We start from the raw sequence: 26,244 nt of genomic DNA on the forward strand, positions 1-26,244 counted from the left end.
ACTTTCATTGTCGACTTCCTCCTAGGCTGAGTTGTTGGGTAAAGTCCCTCTGCTCTGTCACCAGGCCCTGATCAAAACCAAATACTATAATCTGCAGATGAGGGACTAAAATTAACTGTTTATCATGACTCTTTTTTTCATAACCACCCACATATTTCCCAAGGGTTAGTTCTTGGGGACTCACTGGAAGTCAAGTTTATATCTAGAAAGGGTGCAGGGGTTATTTCACCCTGGGGTTCTGGGGCTACAGCTCTCTAGATTTATCCTCTTACTTCTCTCCTCTTGTCCCTTGCAGTTTTACCACTCTGGCGGGACCAGAACCTGCTGGCAGTCTCCAGCCAAAGGGAACTCCGCGTTGGCTTCACTCTCTCTTCGCCTCTAGGCTGGGAAGTCCCCAATCACGCGCTTTCACATCCTCCACATTTCACCTGACAAGAGGCTATTCAAGACGGCTGTGGGTGAGACTGATTTTTGAGGCAGAACCCTGCAGGAAAGTCAAAATACCTGTGAGAGGTGCACTGCTTATTCGGCGGGGAAGATAGATCGCTTTCTTTTTCTGTTTCCTTAGTGCCCTTGGCCTAAGGACTCTCCTTGTCGGAACTGACCAAAAGGTGGCTCCTCCCCCACGAAACAGCCCCTCCCCGCGGTGGCTTACGTTTGGAAAGACCTAGAGGGGAGAATCGAAACAGAAACCAAAGTCGGGCAAACTATAAGAACTGCCTGGCGGAAAGCTGGACTCAAAGCTGCGTCCCGAGTGAGCAGAGGCGGTTCCCTAGTTCCGACCCCGGCGAGCGCCGTAGAGTCAGAGGTGCGGCGCTGTCTGCCCTCCGCTGCCTGCCGCCGCATCCAGGCCAGGCACTCTCCGCCCACCTGCCAGGTGCGACCACCTCGCCCTGCGCGCGGGTCTGGGGACCCTGAAGGCGTCCCCTTTGCTGTCAGGTACATAGACGCAGACCCTGCTACGCGGAGGCAGCGGACAGTGGTACACGCATCGCACCAGTTGAGCTGAGAACAGAAGCCTGTCCCGTCTACTTGGGAGAACTTCTCCCTTTGCTGAGAAGGAAAGATGCCGAATTCCTCAGACAAGAGGTTCCGATATCTCATCTCGTGTTTCCGGGCCAGAGTGAAAATGTACATCCAGGTGGAGCCTGTACTGGACTACCTAACCTTTTTGTCTGCAGACATGAAGGAGCAGATACAGAGGACGGCCACCACCATGGGGAACATTAGCGCAGCTGAACAGCTCCTGAGCACCTTGGAAAAGGGGGTCTGGTGCCCGGGCTGGACTAGGGTGTTTGTGGAGGCCCTCCAGCGAGCGGGCAGCCCCTTAGCTGCCCGCTACGTGAACCCCGAGCTCACAGACTTGCCTTCTCCATCCTTTGAGAACGCTCATGATGAGTGTCTCCAACTACTGAACCTCCTTCAGCCCACCCTGGTGGACAAGCTTCTGGTTAGAGATGTCTTGGATAAATGTCTGGAGGAGGAACTGTTGACAATTGAAGACAGAAATCGGGTAGGTGTCAAGTGGAGCTGAGCTTTTAGGCAGATTTTACAACTTGGGGCTGGACGTTCATTTGCCCCATTCCAAATGGTTTGATATCTTTGGGTATATCTATTTCCCTCCTTTCTGGAGAAGAAAATATCTAGTCACTTAAAACATAATTTTGAAAATTTTAAACACAAAAAGACTTTTTCTAATGTTTTCACTGAAATGAGCTAGAGATGTTAATTCGAGAATAATAATGTATGCCAATAGGTAACATTTATTGACCACTTACAATGTACAATTAGTACCATTTGCAAAATGTTTTAGCAGAGTTTGTGCTCGAAAACACTGAGGTGTTTAATGTTATTAACTCCATTTTACAGCCGAGAAAACTAAAGCAGGTTAAGTAACTTGCCCAAGATCTCCTAGGAAGACAGTGGCGGAACTAGGGATTTAGCTCCTGATGGTATGGAATTTTGTGTCTTATTTAATACACTTCGACAGAACAGAGATCAGCAAACCATGACCCATGATCTAAATCCAGACTGCTACTGGTCTTTGCAGGCCCCAAAGCTAAGAAGGTTTTTAGATTTTAAATTGTATTTGTTCATAAAGAAAGCTTTATTGGAACACAGCCATGCTCATTCATTTACATACTAGGACAGTTTTTGTACTTCAAGAGAAGTTGGACAGAGTCCATATTGTCCACAAAGCCTAAAATATTTATTATCTGGCCTTTAGAGAAAAAAAATTTCAATCTCTAGCCTATATTACACATTATGCCATTTAATCTTGGTCTAAATGGGGGAATTACATATAACACATAATTTTCTCTAAAGTTTCAACGTTCTCTGTGAATCAGAAGTTGTAGATAATTCATTGAAAAAGTATGTCTGTTGCAGTTTTTCTTATTAGTGAAGGAGTAGTGGATTTTTTTTTTAAGTGGAATTTTGATAGGGTGAATTTTACAGGTGACTTTGCACTTAATGTAAGGTTTTATTGGTCATTGTTTTTCAAAGAGTGAGGTTATACTGCGAAGTATAAAATGGAGACCAATTTGAATCTGACTTATTCCAGGTTATAAGTTGAATGTCTTATTTTGAAAGGCATACAGGCAAATAAACCCATGACAAAAAGTTGAGGCTTTGTCTAATGTGCTATGATTTTGACAATTTTCTTTCTTTCTCTTTCTTTTTGATCCATTAACTGTTTGGATCCTCATTACAAAGTTTTGGGGCTTGGACTCATTATCAGCCTGTGATGTGATTTAGTCTTTAGTGACTAAAGTTAATGCTCCTTTGTAGATTTGACAGCCCTGAGGCCTGTCCAAAGACCCAAGCATGCATCTAATTTCGATGGCTGGTTTTCCCAACAAGTAAATTACTTTATACTGTTGTCTGTAGCGTTTATGTAGTTTTGTGTATTGAGAACCAGCTAGAACGCATTATAGTAGTCCAGCTGGATATGACAAATGTGTACATCACTGTGGCAGAATCTTAATTTGGAAGACAGTATGCAGCCTTCAAGCCAGCTGGAGATGGAAGATGGCATTTCCAGCCACAGTAGCTGTTAGGAAGTCCAGAAGCAACAGAGTCCAGTAACACCACAAAGCTGTTTATGTTTGGTGGGTATGATGTCCCGATTGCCAGCGAAACAGCACTTCTCCTTATTTACTCTAAATACTTCTGCCTATCAGCATCACTTTTGTCTTGCCTGGATTGAATTTCCGCCAGCTAGATTTTATCCAAGTTCTTGATTCTGGCAAGCTTGGAGGCAGCTAGCAGTAATGCAAGGGAGTTGACACAAAGAAGATATAAAGTAAAGGGACATTTGTGTAGTAGTAGCAGTTAAGGCCAGAGCAACCCAAAGCAATTCAAACTCTCCCCTAGGTTCATATTTCAAAAGAGGCTCTGAAAGATGGAAGATCTATGTGTTTGAAGCTCTCTAAGGAGAGAATAGTGTCTCTGATATCATGGAACGTTTTTTGTACACATCATTATACATGTATTGTGAGTCTCAAAAATAATCTTTGACAGATGATGGGAAGGATGCATTAGGTTTAGAAGAAACTATGTTGAGGCCGTCGATGAATGTGTATCTTAAATGGGCATGGGAAATTTGGGTGGAAAGACTTGGACTTAAGATCTTTGTTTCTTAATGTATATGTTACTTGGGTCCACATTATTCAAGTTCCCTGACCTTAGTTTATCCATAAGAATGGACATAATAACAATTTCTCCTCTCACTCATAGTATTGCAGTAGATATGAAATCATGTTTATGAAAAAGTTTTATAAATAATAAGAGCTATTTTTATATGATGATGATGACCTTTCTTATCATTCATTTGATTACATTTCTTTGTGAATTTAAAGTTTCAGGGATTTAAGTAAATCTTCCATTTTGAAATTGAGATCTGCTTTTTAAAGTCCCTGGATTAAACTTTGATTCAAAGGAGAAACTATATCTTTCTTGTTTAAGCTCCCAGAACCTGGCCAAGACTAGGCATAGGGTTTGTGCTTAATAAATGTTGATTAATATTTAAAAGATTGGTTAAATATATTTCCAAAGAGTTGTCTGAAATAAGAGCTGGAAACACATGATATAATGAATTACATTGTCAAGTATTGGGGAACAGATGAGTAGTGAACATAAAAGCTCAAAATTTGCCTTTTGGACAGCTTAAAGTAGCATTCAAATAAGTAATTGAGACTTCTAAAAAAACCCCCATATTTTATTTTAATTCTTTTCCTGTTTTCCAGTAGACATTTTCTACTTGATTTGTTAGTTTAGGATTCCAACATCCATACCCCTGTCCTTCCTCCTCATTCATCAGAACTTCTTAAAATGATCCTAGATTTAGTTTTGTGTGCAGTAATTACCCAAAGAAATGTATTTAATTGATTGATTTATTCATTTATTTGGTTTAAATTGATAGAATGAAACTTTTGTGCCACAACAGTAGTGAAAAGTTTGGAGAATAGCACAGATATTGTCCATACTTTCATGGAACTTGTGTTGTAGTGTTGATCAGTATTAATTCTTCCAACAAATAGTTAAAGAATGTCTAGCTTATGCTAGACACTATCGTAAATACTAGTGACTCAGCAATAAGTACAAGAGTCACTTTATGGATCATTATTACAGAATGATCCTTGAGTAGGGAGTGCCCCTGTCCTCACCTGCTTCAGTTTTAGGATGCTAGTTCTTAATGGAAATATCTTGGTTTCTCCACTGATTACTGTTGGAAAGAAAAAACATAGATCAAAGAATTTAGACTATGAAAGCACCGAATTGTATTACCCACAATTTTATACTTATTTTATATTCCATAAATTAGTTATCAATGTATGTGTAGACATTTAAAATTTTATATTCAGCAAAAAAGTTCAATGGGGGAGAAATATGAGTGGGAATCATTATGTGTCCTGTTGCAGCCTCAAATCTAAGTATTTACTTCCCAGAAATTTAAGTAATCAAGTTTGTGTATTGGAATCTAATATCTTTACTATGTTTTAGGAGAGCAGATTAAGTAGGAATACACACACACACACACACACACACACACACACACATGGTTGCTTCAAAGGGAATTGATGTATTTTCTAACACCCAAACTGAGAAGATTCCTTAAAAATTCAGAATCTTGATGAAGCTGACAAAAATGATAGGTATTACATGTAATTCACATTCATGTAATAAAAATACTTATAGGAAATAATGGCATAATGATTCCTAAATGCCTGAACTCAGTAAGGACAAAGCAAGCTTGACAAATGTAATTTTATAGTAAAAATCAATTTAACTGATTAATAGTTTAAGAAAATTTAGTGGATATAATATGCTTAGGTTTTTAATAAAAGTGTTCGTTACAGTGCCTCACTTGTTCTTTTTAGAGAAATTTTTTTCTGATTAATATCTGATAATAATAAAGGTGTTACAAACACCAGCAAAGACAACTTTTCATTAGGAGATTAAGGAAGTTCGAGAAAAAGTAGGAAATGAAGAAGAATCTGCTTAGAGAATGCTATGGAAGAGATAGACTGAAATCATCTAAAATGTATTAAGTTCAAGTAGTCCTTTTAACCCTTCTTGCCAGAAAATGAACTTAAAATTAGAGAAAGTTTTAGCTATAATTATAGTACAAGAAGGCAGCATTGAAGCCAATTGTCTGAGGTTAAGTTCAACCTCTGCCATTTACTAGCTTTGTGTTCTTGAGGAGGTAACTGGACTTCTCTGCACCTTGGACTTCTGATCTGTAAAATGGTTTAATATTGGTACCTTCTTCAGGTACCTCCAGGGTTGCTGGATTAATATAAACAAGGCTTTTATTATAGCATTACTAACTGTTGCTAATAAGACTAAAACATTCTTTGGGTAGAAGTCGTTCTGTACATTTACATACTAGTGTTTGCTGGTGAAATATTTGTAAAGGTAGGTGCTTTGCTCAGTCACCCATAAAAATTGAGCAAGACATTGTTCCAAACATGCAAATGAATTCCTGACTTTAAAAGCTTATGGCATATATTTATAGGTTCTAGAAAATACATAAATTTTGTAGGAAAAACTAGGTAAACAATCCAAATTATACATGTAGAAGATGAGTAAATGTTAAAAAGGACCTTCGAGAGTATCTGAGCCAGTATTTCTCATCTGAGATGTTAATTAGAATCAGATGCTTTAAAAAAAAAAAATCTAGTTTTCCAGTATAGACAAAATAAATCCGGATCTTTGGGAGTGGATCCGAGACACCAGTATTCTTTCTAGTTCCCCAGATGATGCTAGGATGTATCACTAGGATGGAGAACGCCTGAATTTTTTTTCCAGTTGCCTCATTTTAGACATATTGAAACTGAGGCCCAGGAAGGTAAAGTAGCTTGCCTATGACACAGCAAGCTAGCAAGCTGATAATGTCCTAATTGTTTTCTGGTCTAAATGTGGCTTGTATTAGTCTTTTCTCTAAATGTTTGGTGCTATATTAAGAATTGGGGGGTTGAGGGGAGAGGGAATGCACTGTGACAATTATAACATGACAAATGATCTACATTTAGAAAGATTTGCTAGATCAATATAAAAATAAAATTAAACGAAGGCTAATGCTTATAATGAATGGAATAGAAATAATTTTCCCCCTACTTTAAAAAAGGAATAGATATAGAAATAAATTTATCTCATAGTATTAAATAAGGACAAATTTAAGAAAAATATTATAGTAATGATAAATATTACCAGTATTAAATAGGCAAGAATCTAAATCTGTGATAATAATTACTTCATAATGGTAATAGTAAAGAAAGCTGAATTGATAAGAAATGTTTGATTTCCCATTTATAGACTTCATCCCATAGATATCCAGAAAGAAATTTTGATGCAAATAGACATAATATAGATAAGGAGTAAAGGCCCTTTCTTTTGCACCCCTTATTCACAATGACTGAGGTAAAACATTTATTGCTACAAGTGGCACTGCTGTTTTCTTTAGTGTTTGAAAGAAGTCTTTATTTATGCTTAATTGCTCAATTTTTCTAAAGGCTGTTTCCTTTTTAAATTTATTCAGATGTTTGATCTTCTTTAATTCTACTTTTCTCTTAAAACAGATTGCTGCTGCAGAAAATAGTGGAAATGAAGCAGGTGTAAGAGAGCTACTGAGAAGGATCGTACAGAAAGAAAACTGGTTTTCTACATTTCTGACTGTCCTGAAGCAAACAGGAAACCATGCGCTTGTCCGGGAGTTAACTGGTGACAGTGCCTCAGAGGGTGATGCAGGTATTTCTAATTCTATGAAAGAAGAGTATGGCCATTTTGGTCAGCGGTCGAGAGCTTAATGAAGCTTATAGACATAATACCAAACACCGAGATATTTAGAATCAAAATTTTAAAACTGAAAGGAATTTTAGAGATCATCTCTTTTATAAATGAGGAAACCACCGCCTGGGAAAAGATTTACTGAAAACAACAAAACTCAGCAAACTGGGCTAGACTATTGGCAGCTTACTCAGTCCAACACTCTTTCCACTGCCCATCTTATTTTGGAAACATGGTGATTGCCCGAAATTCATATCAAGCTGTTTTTAACATTGAACAAACAAATAAATTAGAAGAAAATATTTTAATGGTTATTACAATTCTGCTGCATAGTTTCCTAGATACTTAAATACATTTTAAAGGAATTTATTAAGTATTTGATAAAAGGCCAATGGTAGGCAATGTATTTCAATATTACTTCAAGTGAGCTTTTAAAATTATCGTTATAATAATAAAGTAACATTCTATAGCTGTTTCACATGTATTATTTGTAAAGCAAATTTAAACTGCCATCTTATTTTTATTTTCAGAGTATGCATCTTGTGTTTTCAAAAACATCATATGTAAGACAAATTGAAAGTTAATTGGTAATAAATGATTTAAATAAATTAGAATCATTTCAAGGTTACATCACTACTACTCATTCAACCATTCACACTCATTCAACTAACATTTAATGAGTGCCAACAATGTGCTAGACACTGTTCTAGGTGTTGGAGATATGGACTTAAAGGAGATATACAGAGTCCCTATCACACTTTATAATGAAATAAGGCACACGGTAAATAATTTTCGAAGTTGCTTACGCAAAATGAAAACATATAGATAATAAATTAAATTATTAACAGAATATTATTTATTTTGCCTAATTTGAGATGCACATCACACACACACATACACACACATACCAGATATACATATACACATTCACATGCACAAAGAGAGAAGGGAGGGAGAGAGAGAGAGAGAGAAGAAGGCAAATATTTTTTTTACAAGGTATTAAAAAGCTCTAAAGATGTTTAGGTAAGTTCTTTTTTCTTCACCACCAAACAAACTCTATGCAGTGTCATATGTTCAAGACTGCCTAAAGTGAAAATCTCAAGAGGCCATGCAGCTCTCCCTTCTCTCTGAGGTTGAGGTGGTGGTCCTTACTCAGTCAAACTTGGTTAATTCGACTTTCAAAATCCAGGCAGCGACTCTATGATCTGTCCACAAGCAGGTTCCAGGGTTTCTACTGTCATTTCTTCTGTTTCTGCAGGAAGGCTTAACTGTATAGAAAGTCCTTCTCAGTCAGAAACATCTGTATTTTGCTTCAGTTGTCTAGAGCAGGGGTCCGTAACCCCTGGGCCCTGGACTGGTACAGTTCAGTGGCCTGTTAGGAACCAGGCCACACAGCAGGAGGTGAGTCGCTGGCAAGGGAGCTAAGCTTCATCTGTATTTGCAGCTGCCCCCGGCGCTAGCATCACTACTTCAGCTCCACCGCAGATGGTCAGGCATTAGATTCATATAGGAGCACCGGTCCCTGGTGCCAAAAAGGTTGAGGACTGCTGCTCCAGAGAAGCCTTAGTTACAATATCGAGATTATGGTTTTTCACACTTATGTATTGTGGTCCAGCTATTGTTTCCACAGCATAACTCGAAGGCCAGTTTGCTAAGTCTGGAGGTACTTCCAGCCAAAGCTACATTAAATGATGAGGCCAAATTTCTTCTACATACATACCTCAAGGATGAGCTGGACCTTATTCCAGAGCACCCCTCTCATGACAAATTCCCTTTCAAAACCCACTGGGGATACTTTCGGTCACGACATGCATTCTGAGACTTGAACTTCAAAGAGAAATCACTATATTCTAGATTTTTTTTTCTTTTCCTTGGGAAATTTTGGCCTCACTGTATCAAAAGATATTAGAAAGGGCAACCTTTCAGACCACAAAAGACCTTCTCATATCCATCCCCCAAATTAGAGGGTACCTAGCCATGTTACAATTGTGTACTGTGGCATAATTGTTAAGGAAAGGGTCTAGAAGGTCTGCTCCAAAGTGTCTTCAAGATTCTCCTGATATAGACAACATGTCTGGCAATATTTCTTGCTAAGATATTTTTAAGTTCTACTTTACAAAGTGCCTCATTAGCAGTTTAACATAATTTTTCAAATTGCAATTCTTTGAACAATAGCAATCTATGGAGAACATATATAGTAAATTTCATGTAACACCTGTGTTATAACACATCTCATCATATACACTTAGTGTTCACATACCTTCCTCTACTTTTCTTATTAGATGCTATACCTTTGTATTCTGATTAGGTCTTTATGTGTTTGTTTCACAATTGCTTAAAGACTAGTTTGTCCAGATTCTCTCAGCCCATGCACATATCCTGGTTGGCCAAGGACAAGCACTTTATAAAAGCGGGAAAGGTCTTGTAAAAAGAAGAATAGTGGCACCAAGTCTCCATCATCTTTTTATCCTTTCCCGATCCCATGGCAGGGTCCTCTTACAGCTGAGGCTGCTTCTCCCTTTTTCAACCAAAGTGGGTGATGATGGATATTGACTTAGATATGTGGGCTCTTATGAGGGCAGGGAGCAGAACAGAAATGGGTTTCTAAGCTTCCTTTGAAGGTTAGATGGCAAATACCAATCTCTGTCCAGGGCTCAGCATTCTTCTACTTTCCAACTACCCCCACCAGCAGTTCAGTTATTTCTAATCAAATTATTTCAAACAAAGAGGGCTTTTCATTTCCTCAAAAATCCAATCAGAGGGGTCAGAGATTTAGATATTGTTTGCTGAACTTATTATGGAAATCTAAGCATTTTTCTGTCAGACTTTGATGATTAGAAGTTAGCTGTGATTATTATTCTTGTTAGGAGCTGCTAAGGATTAACTCTGTGCCACCCCAAAATTCATATGCTCAAGTCCTAGCCCTCAGTATGTCTGTATCTGGATATAGGGTCTTCAGGAGGTAATTCAGGTTAAATGAGGTCAGAAGAGCAGGCCCGAATCCGATAGGACTGTGTCCTTATAAGAAGAGGAAGAGATATTCTCTCTCTCTGTCTCTACCTCCTTTTCTTCCTCTCTCTACCATTTGGAGGACACAGTGAGAAGATGGCCTTCTGCAACCTAAAGAGCTCTTTCCCAGACACCAACCTTGCTGACACATTGATCTTGGACTTTCAGTCTGCAGAACTGTGAGGAAATAAAATTCTGTTGCTTGAGCCACTCAATCTATGATATTTTGCTAACAATGGCCTGAGCTGACAAATGTGAGAGCCTAGGCTCTGGATGCTTATTGAATCCTTGATCCTTCACTTCCCTAGATATGTGACTTTGGCCAAGTAATTGCCTTCTCTGTGCCTCAATTTGCTTCTCTGTGAAATGGTGATAATAATATTACTTATTAGGGTTATTTTGAGGATCAGATAATTTAACATATGTGAAGTATTTATATGGTAAGCACAAAACAATTTGACTATTATGATTATAAATTCCAAACATACTTAATATGTAGCTACAAACATTGCCAAGTTGTCTGGCCAAAGACAAACTCCAAAATCACAACAGTTTTCTTTAGAAAATTCTTCATACGCATGATATATTTCTCCCTTATTTTATAAGGTGGGTAAATCCAAAATGATAGTCTTTTTTTTTTTATGGCATCAGGTTTTTTTTTTTTTTTCCCCTGACAGATTGGAGCTTCAGAAGGACAGAAACTCTTGTTTTCCTTTGTAACCACAGTCCCTTAAGAAAACACTCAATATAGATTGGATGAAGGAAGAAAGGCCGGGCAAGAGAAATGAAGAGAAGAAAGAAAGGAAATAGAATATTTCACTGAATTTTTTAAAAATCTCCAGGAATTCAGAATATATGAATTTAGGCTGACATTAAAGCATATGTACATCTCATGTAAAACGTACAGTGAGGGAACAAAATGGCAAGAGCACAAGCTAAAGGAAAACTACCACCAAATTTACATTTTCATTAATTCAGCTTTAAATGTGACTTTGTATCACTGAATAAATGACTTACTTCCTAAAGGCGATGGTCAGATAGGAAATCATCACACTTTTCTTGTGATTAGCGTAATATCTATTATATTGTCTTTTTAGAGAAAACTTAATCATTTACAAAGAATTACTCACTATGTTCATATTAAAAATATAAATACTGTGTCAGAACAAAAAACACCTTTCAAACCTTTCAAAATATCAAAATATTGAAGTATATTTGGACATATCTCTACTGGGGACCCCCTACTTGGCTTTCAAAGTAACAAAAACAGCTACTTGTGGTGTATGAAAGCTTGCATTGCAATACATTTTGTATTCTGTTTAAAATTTCAAGTAGTTAAGTACTTCAGGTAAATCTCTATTAGATATCCCCATTTCATTTTCAGAATAATGATAATGGTTATAAATACTATATCACTTCTTGTGTTCCACTATTTTTTACGTTCTAATACTTTTGTTCACAGAAACTGAAAATTTACCACAAGAAGATGGACCTGAAGTTAAAGAGCCACTTCTTCTAGCCACAGATCAGCCAAGTCCAGAGAAACAGAGTCAGGACATGGAGAATTCATTGGAATCATCTTTTGTGGATTCTTCTATAGCTTCAGGTACGTGGAACACCTATGTACGTTACATGCACTAAATGCTTCTTCTAAAAAATATCAGTGTGTGTTAATGACACCAACATCTGTTAAGCAGAGGGAGAAAATTTGGACTTTGGGGTTTTGTAAGCATATTTATTAAAATGATATATTTTTAAAGGAGAGTGAATTAAAATCATTCCTTTTGGTGGCTGAAAATATTTTCAAAACTAATGCAATATTAATATGTTATGAATATGAACACATTTGGTTCTAATTTTACTTTATAGGACATCTGTGGTCCTTGTAATGCGATGTGTCATTAACATACCCTACATTTCATGGTTTTCAAAGTATTTTCAAATACATTGCAGTTATGCACCATATAACAATGTTTCAGTCAATGGTGGACCCCTCATATAGTGGTCCCATAATATTATAATGGTGCTGAAAAATTCCTGGCGCCCAGTGATGTTATAGCCATTGTAAGATGGTAGCACAATGCGTTATTCATGTGTTTGTGATGATGCTCTTGTAAACAATGAACTGTCAGTCATATAAAAGTATAGCGCATGTAATTATGTACAGTACATAATACTTGATAATGATAAAATGACTACATTACTGGTTTATATATTTACTGTACTTTTTATAATTATTTTAGAGTATATTTTGGACTTTAAAAAAAATGTTTGCTGTAAAACTGTATGTCGTGTTACCCTGGCAGCAGCCTCAAACATCTCATGTTGACTGTGTCTCTTGACTACATCATTTCCCTTTGTGCTTAATTTTGTTTTGTTTTTGTACAGTAACATGCTGTACAGTCTTGTAGCTTAGGAGCAAAAGGCTATACCATGTAGCCTAAGTGTGTAGTAGGCAATGCTATCTAAGTTTGTGTTAGTGAACTCTATAATGTTTGCATGATGACAAAATCGCCTAAAGATGCATTTCTCAGAGCATATACCAGTCAGCTGTTAAGCAGCACATGACTGCAATTACTTTGTTTTAGCCTAAGCTCTGATAATCAAGTAATGCCAGTACCTTTTCCTTATTTTTCAGACTGAGATGTCTCAGAGAGGTTTGGCTGTATTAGAGAGACTGAAACTAAGACTAAACACTAAAAATCTTATAGCAAGGAAGATAAATAAGTGCTAAACTGTGGTTGGCTTGAATTGCAGTAACTAATTCATGTGACAACTCGTGACACCATGTCTACCTTTTTGATAGGAAACAGCTCTGGAAGAATCAAACTAAGTTAATTATGTTCCTCTCCCTAATTTGTTCATAATAGAATCTTTCTCTACTCCTCTCTGTTCCCAAAAAGGGCCACATTCTATTTTCTCAAGAAATACTTAAAGTCTCTGTGATGTACTGATAAATGTTTAATAAGTAGCTCTCAGGGGAAAAGAAAATAGCCCTGATTTGCAGTGTATACCAATCTCCATGGTGTAAATGCTTCCCCTAAGGCTGTTTCAAGCCTCCAACATAAATCACTGAACACAAAGTTGTGAAGAGACGTGCAGTAGCACACCATTATATGGCATTTTCACCATACACATGCATACATAGCCTCAATATCTGAGATAATAGTAAAATCTAGCAAAATGATTAGGAAATGATGGGTTTAAGTACCCATTACTTTTGTTTTAATATAATTGATTTAATTGTAAGTGTATGTAATTTAATTTTTTAAAATGGCTATGCTTAACAACTGGCTCACAAAATTCCTGAAAATATAAGAATTGGCTCTTGTAAGCCAGCATACCACTGAAAAGTTTACTATTTTCTACACAGAAAAGTAATATGGCTACATGGCAGCAAATTTAAAAACAGAGATATGTACGAAGAAAAAGCCACCCACACTCCCATAGTAGAGATGTATTACTCTTTAATAGTTGGGTGTGTATCCATCTGGTCTTTATACACATCTGGATGTTTATATATTATGAAATTTTTCCTGTGTTCATTAGATGTTCTACGGGATGGTTTTTAAAGATTAGCTAATAGTTCTGTCCACTGGTTGCATTATAATTGATCAATTGACTAATTGTTAGTATGTTTCCAAATTTCTGTATCGTGAATAATACCACAATAACTCTTTGTATTTATGTCTCAATTTAATTCTTATAAACATATTACATAATTGGAATTTCTGGATCAAATGATTTCTATAATTTTAAGGCATTTGATAATTAACATCAAATTTCACTCCAGGAACCTGTATCTATTTACATGACCTCAGATAATGTAGGGAGTACCTGGTGCCCTGAAGTCTCTTCTACAGTTGGGCATTTTATTATTTCAATTTGAATTTCTTAATTTTTAATGAAAAACATTTTTACAAGTTCATCCTTTTGTGTTGTTTTTGTTAATTACCTGTTTGTCCATTAGGTTATTTATCATCTCCTTGCTGATTTCTATGAAATTGCTAGAGTTGACCCCTTGTCATGAAAAGTACCAGTATTTTTTATAGTTTTCCTGCTGTTTAGGCTTGTTTATGGTGCTTGTTTTTTCATGAAGTGCATCTGAAGTTTTAGTGCACATATGCGTTAATTGGAGGAGTGGGTCTTGTTGAAATCAGATTCTGATTTAATAGGCCCTGTGTGAAGCCTAAGACTCTGCCTTTCATACACGCTCTCTGGCATTTCTGCTCCTGCTGGTCCTGGGCCACTCTTTTAAGTAGCTAGTTTTAATATAGAGAATGGAAAAACTTTTAAGCCTTAACTTTAGAAGATTTTTAAAAATTTGAGCAGCTGTGCTTTTCTTCAAAAATCACAATTCTGTAAGAATGCACAATCCACTATCTGACCATGGGTTTTCACCTTTCGATAAATTTCCAAGGTAAGCTGCCTGATATCTCTGTGGGTTACTGGCTACTTTCTAAGTACATACTGGGAAGAACTAAAAACAGGATGGAGACTGGGAAATGATCCTTCATCTCAAATTATAGGTTTTCGTCAAAGGTTGCCAGCCTAATGAATCTCATCAGACTGTACTTTATCTACCTATGGAGGATTTTGAGTCTCAAAGTGGACAAAATTAAAAATTAAACTTCTTAAAATTTCTACTCTCTTACTATTTAATATATGACTTAAAACTACATATTGTCAGGAAAAATGTTTAGATCTTAATAATAATGGCCTTAGGGAACAGAAAAGGTTTTTTTTCTCTCTTGGGTTCCTTCCCTCCTTCTCTCCTTTCCTTCACCTCTTTTATTTAATGAATATTTATCTTGTACCAAGCATGTAAATACAGTGGAGGAATAACAGAAATGGCTTATGCCCCCATGGTCCTTTCAACTGATGGGTGTGTCCATAGTCACTATGTAGCCACATAGTAAGTGCTATGTAATAGTAATACAGTAAGTGCTATAAAGAAAAGTACAGACTATTAAGATATATAATAGTCTGAGAACATGCGAGACTACAGAAAACTGTACAGTAATCTGAGGACTCCATCCATGATACTATTATACCCTATGTATCAATTTGATTGAAATTTTAGTTACAAAATTTACTATTGAAGGATTTTGCCTACATAGGCATTCTTCAACAGAGTTAACAATCAAAAGTATTCCGTAGTCTCTGATATGCATTTGCACAATTTTGTTTGTGCAAATCTTTATTTTGAATTCCAAAATACCATACTAAGATTTCAAATACAATTACCAAAATGGCATTGAAATAAACTTGCTACTTAAGGTGCACATATTCTGTAAATATGAGTTTTCATATACACAAAGAAAAACATTTGACTCGAATTATTTCCAATTTCAAATGAAGACTTCTCTAATTTTTATTTCTGAACCAATTTCTAAAATATTTTTTCAGTGCACATTAGTATTGATGCATACAAATGTTAATTATTTATCATTTTAATGCAAAGATTCTTCATATATTGTTTTTTAGCCTCCTTTACCTTTAATACACCTAATGGGTGAGACAGATTGCCATTTATAACAGTGGCCTGCCCTGAAACCCATAGTAATCACGTTCATTTTATCCTACTAAAAATAATTTAATTATACCAAATAGATAATTATCTGGATTATTTTAATTCTATCAATTTACAATAAAATCGGTTATACAGTCAGTTTTAGTTGTCTGCTGCTGTTGCTGTGTTACAGGTCAGTAATTATTTTACATTGACCTTTTTATTATACTATTTTAAGAATTAATGCTCTATAATAAAATAAAAGTAAGGCAAATGATATTCACAACTACATGAAATTCATTGTATTTGGAAATAAACTTACTCTGATGTAGAGTTCCGCAGATAATCCCTCAAACTTCTCACTCTTTTCTTCGTCTCTCTGTTGTCAAACAGAAAATGCCAATACTTCATATTGAACAGCAGAGGGCGCTTTTACATTTATAAAGAGAATGGAACTTCACTGTTCCAGTATAGTGTTACAGTGTAGTGTGCCATGTGTGAATATACAGTGCACAGGACTATGAATGCATGTGTATATTTTGATTTATATATTCGTTCACGTGAAGATTTTAAAATTCCACCCCAGCTAATGAGCTCACCAACCTGCTTGTTTTCAGACTTTAATACCTTCTTTTTCATATTCCCCCATATGTTCCACTCCTTAGGTTTATCCGGTGACATTATGCTTTGGAATATATTGTGGATATATTTTGCATAGATCATGTTCTGTAGGAGGGGTTTAAAAATTGACCTTTATAAAACAGCCTCCTTCTCCCTGGCCCAATCTGTTATAGCACTTTTTTGTTGTTGTTGTTTTGTTTTGCCTTTTTATAGACCAAAGTCCAATCTTAGATTTGGTCTATACTATTTTCTGTTAAAATGCCACAAAATTTATCCTTGCACTTGAGGACCAGAATAATGTTCTACAGTACTAACCTCTAGAAATTTAGAAATTTTTATAATCTCTAGAAATAAATACCATATAGCACGGAGATCTTAGTGGGAAAGATAATTGATACATAAGGTAAAATAATCTCATGGCAGAATCACCTGTACTATTACAACATTGGTTTGAATTAAGATAGCTCTCCTTTACTGCTCTATTTTTCTAAATTTACTTTGCATTAATTATTGAGAGCTAAAAGTTCTACGGAGGCAATCCAAAAGGCAAGCATGAATTTGAGCTGAGAGAGGGAGGGAAAGAGAAGGGCAGTGGGGGAGAGAGGGATGCTGATATTTATGTTTGTTAAAGAATAATATAGATTCGTTTTTTATTTGAAACCTACCATGAGCCATCTAGGTCAGTATGTGACTTACAACTGAATAATCATTCTGGGAGGATTACCATTTATATCTCAGAATATATATAATAGATAGATAATAGATGATAGATAGATAAATAGATAGAGAGATAGATGGATGGATATATAGATAGGTAGATAATCTCCCTAGCGTGCAGCTCGTACATGCTGGATTTATTTTCATGACATCTCTTTTATGGATACAAACTTAAAGCTTTCTTTTTATTTTTTACCAAATTTTAACAAAGAAAATGGCTTTAATTTTAATTTGATTATTAGACTCAACCTCCTCTATTTTGGTGTGTGAAAGAGGACTAGAAGCTAGAGTAGTGGGAATAAAGGAGTGAGTAGGTCAGTGACCAGGCACTGAGGTGTTGTCCGCACCTTCAAAGGGTTTATAATCCAGTTCAAGAAAACAAGTTATATGCCCCCCAAGAGAAGCAGTGATCTATATAGAGCAAAAGAGAAAGTATTAAAGGATGAAGAGAAAAGACTTATTAGAAAAAGGAAGACAGGAAGCTTATCAAAGGAGGAATGTAAAACATTTTGTCTGAGGCTTGAAGGTCCTGTGTTGGATTTGTTAACAGAAGTGGCAGGCAGCATTTCAGGTTGCACAAGCATCGTGAGCAAAAGTGCAGGTATATGCAGTTTAAAGTGTGTTTCGGGTGGGAGATGTGAATAATGGGGGAGGAGGCTATGCATGTGTGGAGACTCGGGGTATATGTGTAATCTCTGTTCCTTCCACTCAGTTTTGCTCTGAACTGCTAAAACTGCTCTAAAAAACTGCTCTAAAATCGTTTGTAAAAATTAATCCAGTTATGTAAAAAAATTATTTATTATATATAATATTTATTATATACTATAAATACATAAATATCCAGCTGTAATAAACACAGAAAAATTCTATAACAATGTGTGTAGGGAAACAGTTTAACTAGAGGGGACATTTATGGAAGACAGTGGTGGCAGATAAGGCTCCTAAGATCACTGAGAATTAATGTTTCTCTATGATTTTTACAAATGCCTTTCCTGAACCAAAGCAAAATTACTCTTAAAAGTTTACCATTCAGCATTTGAACAATTATAAAATACTAGCATAATGCATGAGTGATCGTCTCAGCTGATGTTTGTAGGAAAGCCCTTAATTAGAAGAATGTAACTGTTGAGGTGCTGGAATTGGCTTGTTCTGGCTTGCAGGAGCCGAATGTGCCCATGTCTTCCTAACTCCGCATAGTGACATCACACTGGTAGCTTGAAATCAGCCATGGTGGGAATATTTACACCATGGAAATCAGCAAATACTTTTATTTTTATTTTTCTGTGTGAATAAATTCAGTAGATTTTAATTTAAAACAGTGTAAATAAATTACTTGATTAAAAATTAAATTGGAGTTATGAGATTATAAATCTCATAGTCGAAATTATGCATTACAAATATACAAAATATCAAATATGTAGCGTCTCTTGGCAAAATATTATTTCTTTCCCCGAAGAGCCAACTTTTGAACATTTTCCACCCTTAAATGTATCTCTCCACATATTTTTCTCCTGTCTGCTTAAGTCTGCCTAACTTGCACTGCTTTTCCCAAAGGGTGCTTACCAGCCAAAGAAGTATTCAATTCTTCTATCTTGCCACCCCTAGACCTTGTTATTGCCAAGATTTACTTCCCATGCAGTCACCTGGCTTATCACGCATAACCTACTCTGCTCTGGGACTTCTTGCCTCTGTTACTGACTGACAGAGAAAGACCGGGTCATTCTAGTGAGTTATGGTTATCCCCACAACCCTGTACTTTAGTAACTGTTTTCCTATTTGAGACCCAACTCTAAAGGCTAAATGACATAGAGATACAATTTAAGCCAACATCCTTACATGCAATTCAACTTTAATTCTGACTGAAACATTTCAGCAGTATAAATTCCATAAACAGGAGCAAGGAGCTCCATGGATAGCCATGTGGGCCTGTGGCTCTAGGAGAGGATTTTTTTCTTTTTCTTTTTCTTTTTCTTTCTTTCTTTTTTATTTTTTTACCCCCCTCTCTTTGGGAAACTCATTTCCTAGAAGCTTGGATCCAGGAGAGAATATGCAAGGTGGGTGGAGGTGGCTTGTCTCCATTCTGTGGGAACACATGTTCCCTGGCACGGAGAGCAAAATCTGACAGACCAAAATGTGAGCGTGTATGTGCGCGCGCGCGCACAAATCCATATACATGGAGCTGAAAATAAAAGTCATCTATTTCCTCTCAAAAAAGATTATTTCAAAAGAAAAGGAAATATATATTATTAGTAATCAGAAAGTAAGTACAATTAAGAAACCCATGCTGTCTCTGTGCCTGCGCCCTTATGTGCACGTGTGTTGAAAGTGTTAGCCTTTGACGTTCCAGGCTGTGGGGGTTATGAAACTGGAGGGGAGGCAGAAATGGCTAAAGAGATGAAGCTAAGATGTATCAAGAGGGCAGGATTATATTAAACATAAAATTATAACGACAAGTGAAATTAGACTTATTTGCAGACTTTGTAAGCACTGCCTCTCAGGAGAACGGGATCCGTTGGTGCTCTTCTTTCGCAGTGCGCACAGGGGCCCCTTGCTCTGACTGCTTCCTGCTGTAATGCAAAACCACTTTCCAGCAAAGAGAACGTATGACAGCCCGAAGGTTAAGAAAGGAGGAATATTCGGTGCACTAGGAAATGCGTGGAGGCTGAAATTAGGAGGGACACTACCTAGCAGGGATATAAGTAAGAACTAATTTGTATCTTACCTAATGAAGCTTAGCTCTTAGGATGGGGAAAAAAAAAATTCAAGCAGTTGCTATAATAACATTTTCCAGCAGAGGGCATACTTTACATTGAAATAGATTTTTAAAAGCAAACCGAGAGGTTTTCATTTGAAAATTTTTAACTTCAATATTTTTGGTTTCTAAATGGTTTAGAAATATTTAAAAGTATTTAAGATGCAGAGAATGTTAAATATTAAATTTCTAAGTCTAGTTAATATTTTTGCCTTATTAGTAAAATAGTCAAGCTGTGATTGCAAAATGAAGCAGTTTTTTCATGACTTATTGACTGGTCTTAGATGCTGTCATTGAAAGCAGAACTGTTTTTGGAGGGTTGCTTACAAAATTATTACAGAAAATTCTGTCTTTTAACTGAATGAGTATCATTTTTCCTTCATTCCAATAGAGTTGATATGAATAACTGCTTTTCTTTAACAGAAATAACCAGCATTTTCTAATCTGTTTCATAGCTAGCTTTGATATTTTCCCTCTAGGAAGTAACACCTATATAAAAGTTAACTGAACTTATTACATAATAAAACTACAGTCTTCAAAGCCTCTTTAAGCAGCAACTTCACGATAATTTAAGATTTCTTTTCAAGATTCACTTCTTTGATCTAATAGAATCATTCTCACAATAAATGAAAAAAGTAGTAGCTACTATCTATATCAGAAAACCTAAATAAAAAAGTTAAAACTCTTATTAACAGTGGCTGAAGATAGAGCTGGGACCAACCTGTCTGACTCCACAGCACATGTTCCTTTCATGGCAACACCGAGTCTCCAATTAACTCTACCTTATCTGATCTGTTTAAAAATCATAGATACAGGAGTTTATTCATTAGGACATAAATAAGTTCAAATTGACACACCGTGAAAAGCATAAATAGTGAAACAAGATATTTCTATATAATCAATTGCAGGAATTCTTGGCTTATAAACTCAATAGGTTTGTTTACTTTGGGCATCATATAAGCACTTTTTGATCTTTTTTTGGGGGGTGTGTGAGTGCAACATGATTTTTTAAAAATGAATGCAGGAAGAAAATCTCTGCAGAAGACAATTCAATGTATGGGAGGTACAAAGATACAATATATTTTCTTTTATTATTAAAGTTATTTCCTATAGAGCTTTTATTTCTATGAAATCATTATATGTATATGTATATATACATATATATATAATGATATATATATACATATATATATATATCTCAAATGCATAAGAAAGAATTTGCTGCCTAGGAAACAAAATTATTTTTGTGTTGAGAAACTGAAGACATATATCCTTAAAATGACAAAGAAATAAACTTCTATATACTTACTTGCATTTTCATAATATCTAGCAGAATTATTGCAATTCATTTTGTCCAACAAAAATAGAAATATTTCTCTCTTTTTTTTGTGTGTAGAAAAAAGTTTCAATGTAAGTGTGGATGTTTAAATAAAAAGTGAAATTCTATGAATAAAATCAGAAATTTAATCAAAATAAAACAATCTTTTTTCCTTGCAAAGATAAGCTGTTTCAAGATTGATAGAAAATTTGACATTACAATGAAGATGTCTAGATGTTTTAAAACAAACATAACTTTATTTCACTTAGAAGTGTGGCCACAGGATTGTTTGCTTCTTTACAAGGCTTCACACAGATCATTAACCGTGCATGGTATTTGGTTAAAGGCATTGGAATATTGGGCACAGATTCTGTCCCATTCTAGCTGTGTGATTTGGATAAATGATTTAACCTCTCTGAGCTGTGGTTTCTCACCTATAAATTTGAGGTGATAATGAATATCTACCACATAGAATATTGAGAGTTTAAAATATAATTTAGATTACGTCTGCAAAAGCATTGAATTCAGTGTCTTCCTGATACATTGCAGATTTACTTGTGAAAAATATTCCAAATAATGAACTTAATTAATAACTCCCTATTTTCGGTAGCAATTTTCTTTAATAGTCACTAATTATCTATGCACATTGCATTAAATAGCTCCTTCAAAATGTATGTATTTAGAATAAAGCTTGAGGAAAATCTTGACTTTACATATACATGGAGCAAGTTTAGGATTATGGTTTAAATGCTTGTGATTAAATAATAAAATGGAAATTAAATATAATTTCCATTTGCATTACATTTAGTTGGAAAACTTAAAGGGTGTTAGATTTCAGATAATATTTGTTAGTATTTCTCAGTATTTTGGGTGTTATCTTCAGTTCTCAGTATCAGGTTTAAAACATCAAATGAAAAGCATGTCAAAATTTACCTTTTTGCCTCAAAAATCTTGGTCTATATTTCTAGATCTAGAATTATTCTTGCAATGACATTTTTCTCCATCTCATTTTACACCTTGCCTTTTCCTTACAAATCATTCTTTTTCCATCAGTACATCTGCCCGAAACACTCTCATACTTGACAGTTCTATCCCACACTCGCCTCTGAGTTTCTAACAAGGCATACCTCTGGGAATTGCAAAGTGCCACATTTAAAATCTCTCAGTGAGATGTACAGGTTTTCCCGTGTGATCATCAGGGATTCCTCAAATCTGAGTTTTAGAGCTAATCTACAACAACTGATGAGCACAGTATTTTCACATTAGTATATTTATGTTGTGCTAATGTGCTTAAACAGTATGTGTGTCCATTGAGAATTTTTCTACAAATTTCCTATTAGTTTTCTTTTAACTTTTATCTTATATATTTGGCTGGCATTGGCTGGAATTCCATATTTTCTGAGCTAAATAAGCTTATCCAGATTGGAAGGGTCATGTCATAGATTTCACAGATGCTCACTGGAATATTAGTAGGCAATAAAAAGGAAAAAGTTACTGATATAAACAACAACATCTTGAACGGCTTATGCTAAGTTAGGAAGCCAAACATAAAGGCTGCCTATTGCATAAATCCATTTATATGACCTTCTGGAAAAGACACATGTTTAGGGATGGAAACCAAGTCAGTGACTGCTGGGAACTGACTACAAAGGGGCTTGAGGGGACTTATGAGGTGACGGGAAAATCTTGACTGTGATGGTGGTGATGAGTCTATACATTTGTCAAACTCATTGAACTATACACCTAAAAAGAGTCATTTTTACATTGTGTTAATTATACCTCAATACATGTAACTTTATAACTGGTTAAAGAAAGAGAAGACACCTGTAGTTTTAAGGAGTTGTATATTGTCTATTTTCAGGGAAATTTTATTGATAACATAGTGTGTGTCTGTTTTTCACCCATTTCGATTTCTAGCCCTAAATATATGATGACCAGACTAGTTTTAAATAGATAAAGCCTACTTTAATGTAATGTATTTAATGCATTTGACAATGTTAGTGTGAAATAATAGTTATCTAATAAGTATTATGAAATGTTATTAATTGTAAGATTATTAAATGAAGGTTGTGCCCTTGCCGCTCACATTAACTGTAACTCTTTAATAGAAGCTTAGTGTAATTAGAGTAAAGAAACAAAATAATTTCCAACCTCACATAAGCTTCTAGTACAACTGCAGTGCCAGGCTTTAATGATAATCTTTCTGAGCAAATTCATTTTGGTGTTTTAAAGTTATATTTATTATCAAGCTGCTGTTTTCAAAACTAATCGTTAAATCTATGTCCTTTATTAATTTTTTACTTTATTAATTCTCTACCATTTTATGTGACAATAATATATATATGTGACAATAATGATATTGTCGAGCCTACATCTTCTGTTTTTGGACAAAGTTTACATGTAGGGGAGTGACAAAAGTCATAAATCCTTACAAAATTTACATTAGTACTCATACTGGACATATGGTACTTTAGGTAAGTATATGTATTTGATTCACTACTCGGCAGCTTCTCATCCACAGTGAAGGTTTTAAATGTAGCTTGCCAGAAACTCTTACCTTTTATTCATAACTGTCTGGGTGTGCCTTCTCTACTTGCATTGAACTGTATGTACTGTGTTCTGTAGAGGTGTGCAGTTAAAATACGTTTATTCTCAGAAATATTTTTAAAATATTTTAAAATGTTTTCCTTTGCAGAATCAGACACAAGTTTGGCAGAAGGAAGTGTCAGCTGCTTAGATGAAAGTCTTGGACATAACAGCAACATGGGCAGTGATTCAGGCACCATGGGAAGTGATTCAGGTACTGCCTAACTGTTGTGTAAACCTTAAAAAGTGTGAAGTAAGACGCCATATAGTGGAAAGCATGGGGCTGTTCATGCCCTCCCTAATGTATTTATGCAATTAAACCAATTCTTCTACAGTGGAAGTAGTTTTGGAACTTTGCCATTCACTTCCTTTTGAAGTACAACTTAACAAAAGTATTAGAATGAAGCTCTTTTAATTTTGATCCACTACATAGCTTTTTGGTCTGTCATATGACACATTCCATAGAATTAGTTCATCTATTTTGTTTATGAGCTCTGTTTTGATTAATTTGAGTGTTTTTAATTCTGCCCCAACTTAGCATATTTTTTCCAAACCCCAATTTTTTATTCAAATAAACTTTAAATGAAAACTTAATTCTATCAATAAGATGAGTCTGACTCTGTAAATAACTGCAGATGACAAGAGTCTCTCTTTAAATGAAAAACTAAAAATTACATGTACAGTTAAAGAGTTTCAATTTGTATAAATATCTCTTGCATAGGAGTAGAGTTTACAAAATATTTTTGTCACTAATGAGACAAAACATCTTTACTAGGTGTTTTCTAAATGGCTCTCCATATTAGCTGACTACTACACCAGCAATAAATGGGAGTGCCTCCCCACATGTGAGGATCTTCCTGTTACCAGATTTCCTAACTTTTGTCAGTCTGCTTCATTTCAAATCCTTTCTTTCTGTTCTTTGTATGTGCATTTCCATTATTATTACTGAGCTACAATGTTAACATCTTTAAGAATGGGTGATTGGTCCTTGGATGTCTTTACACACTTTTTTATATTTGTCTGTATGAAATATTTTATAATTAAAATGAGCAAACAAAAGAATGCTTTGCAATGTTGCCAGCTAATAAGAAGCAGTAGAAAACTTTCAAACGAAGAAAGAAATTAATGTATTCTTTATTTGTTGTCATTGAGTTTCATAAAAACATTTAGAAAATAGTGTGTACTTCAGATTACCCTCCATGCTTAAAACTATAGAAATTTAAATCTACAAAAAGTCTAAGTGTCAAAACATAAAGATCTTCATCTGCCTTAAAAGCTTTACAAATTGGAGTATATTGCCTCTCATTTAAATGTCCTTTCTCTTAATAACACCCCTGAATCCCTTAGAACAAGTTAGTTTGTGAAAACACAATTCACCAAATGTCGATTATAACTTTAACTTTAATTAAAAAGGGTTAAATCATTTTCTGTTCAATTCAGTGTTTACTAAGTTCTTGCCATGGTTTATTTCTGTGAATTATATTTATTCTATGCTTCTTATATAATTGTTTAATTATTAAGCTTTTATTAAATGCTATTGATGCTAGAACTCAAAATGTATGCTAGCTAATATTTAACATTTTTATGGGTTGTGTTAAGCTTCTGGACTTTACTTATCCAAAGTTTTATTTGTCTGTGTAAGGGCTTTTCAACAATATTCATTCATTCAGTAAATATTTACTGGCTATCCTCTATGTGCAGGGCATTTTGTCTAGTTAGAGCTGTTAGCAAATGCAACCATTTACTGATTTTCAGTCCTCAACGTGGCATGAAAGACGTGATAAATCTAAGTGCAACCTACTTTTAAAAAGCAAATACATTTTCAAAGGCAAATACATTTGAAGACAAACACATTTTCAAAGGCTACCCACTGACATTTTAGATGGGGTCAGTGCCTAGGAAAAAGAATTGGTTTGCACAGTGGATAGTAAAATTCTGAAATAATAAGATTATGAAATTCCTTTCTCTTAGGTGCATGATATAGGATGAAATAGAAATTAATTCAAAAAAATGTTTTGATGAATTGCAAATTGTTAAACACATAGGGAATCACTGAAAAGCATTACAATGTTACAATGTTTGGGATTGTATTTGAACCTTTGAGGTTGACATCAAAAGGACATTATTCCACATGTCCTTTGTCCACCTTCAAAGGTTACATAATGAGCCATAACTTTACATATGACCCAATGCCATAACACATGTTCCTTTGTGGAAGTATTACACCGTAGTAAAAGATAGTAATATTTTTTAAGTTTATTCTAATTATACGATGGAAGGCTTTTTTTGTTTTGTTTTCTGTTTCTTATTTTGAGAGCAATATACTGCTTCTCACAAAGTAGCAATTTTTTTGGCAATACACATTGGCCTGATATGTAGAAAGTGTTTCCTTACTATTTCAAGGTAATACCTATTAATATTTGTCCAGCTGAAATAGCG

General features: G+C 35.2%; 1 protein-coding gene across 1 annotated transcript in view; it reads left to right on the plus strand.

The window, feature by feature from the left end:
- Positions 1-689: 689 nt before the first annotated feature.
- Positions 690-26,244, plus strand: part of IFIH1 (interferon induced with helicase C domain 1) — a 51,344-nt gene continuing 25,789 nt past the window's right edge. The window contains exons 1-4 of the mRNA XM_016146434.2: positions 690-1,513; positions 7,083-7,251; positions 11,762-11,905; positions 23,915-24,019. Of these exons, the coding sequence (XP_016001920.2) occupies positions 1,067-1,513; positions 7,083-7,251; positions 11,762-11,905; positions 23,915-24,019 (865 nt within the window). The 5' untranslated portion in view covers positions 690-1,066. The remainder of the gene's footprint in view (positions 1,514-7,082; positions 7,252-11,761; positions 11,906-23,914; positions 24,020-26,244) is intronic.

This window comes from Rousettus aegyptiacus, unplaced genomic scaffold (genome assembly GCF_014176215.1).
Source record: "Rousettus aegyptiacus isolate mRouAeg1 unplaced genomic scaffold, mRouAeg1.p scaffold_m13_p_2, whole genome shotgun sequence".
NCBI classification, from domain to species: domain Eukaryota; kingdom Metazoa; phylum Chordata; class Mammalia; order Chiroptera; family Pteropodidae; genus Rousettus; species Rousettus aegyptiacus.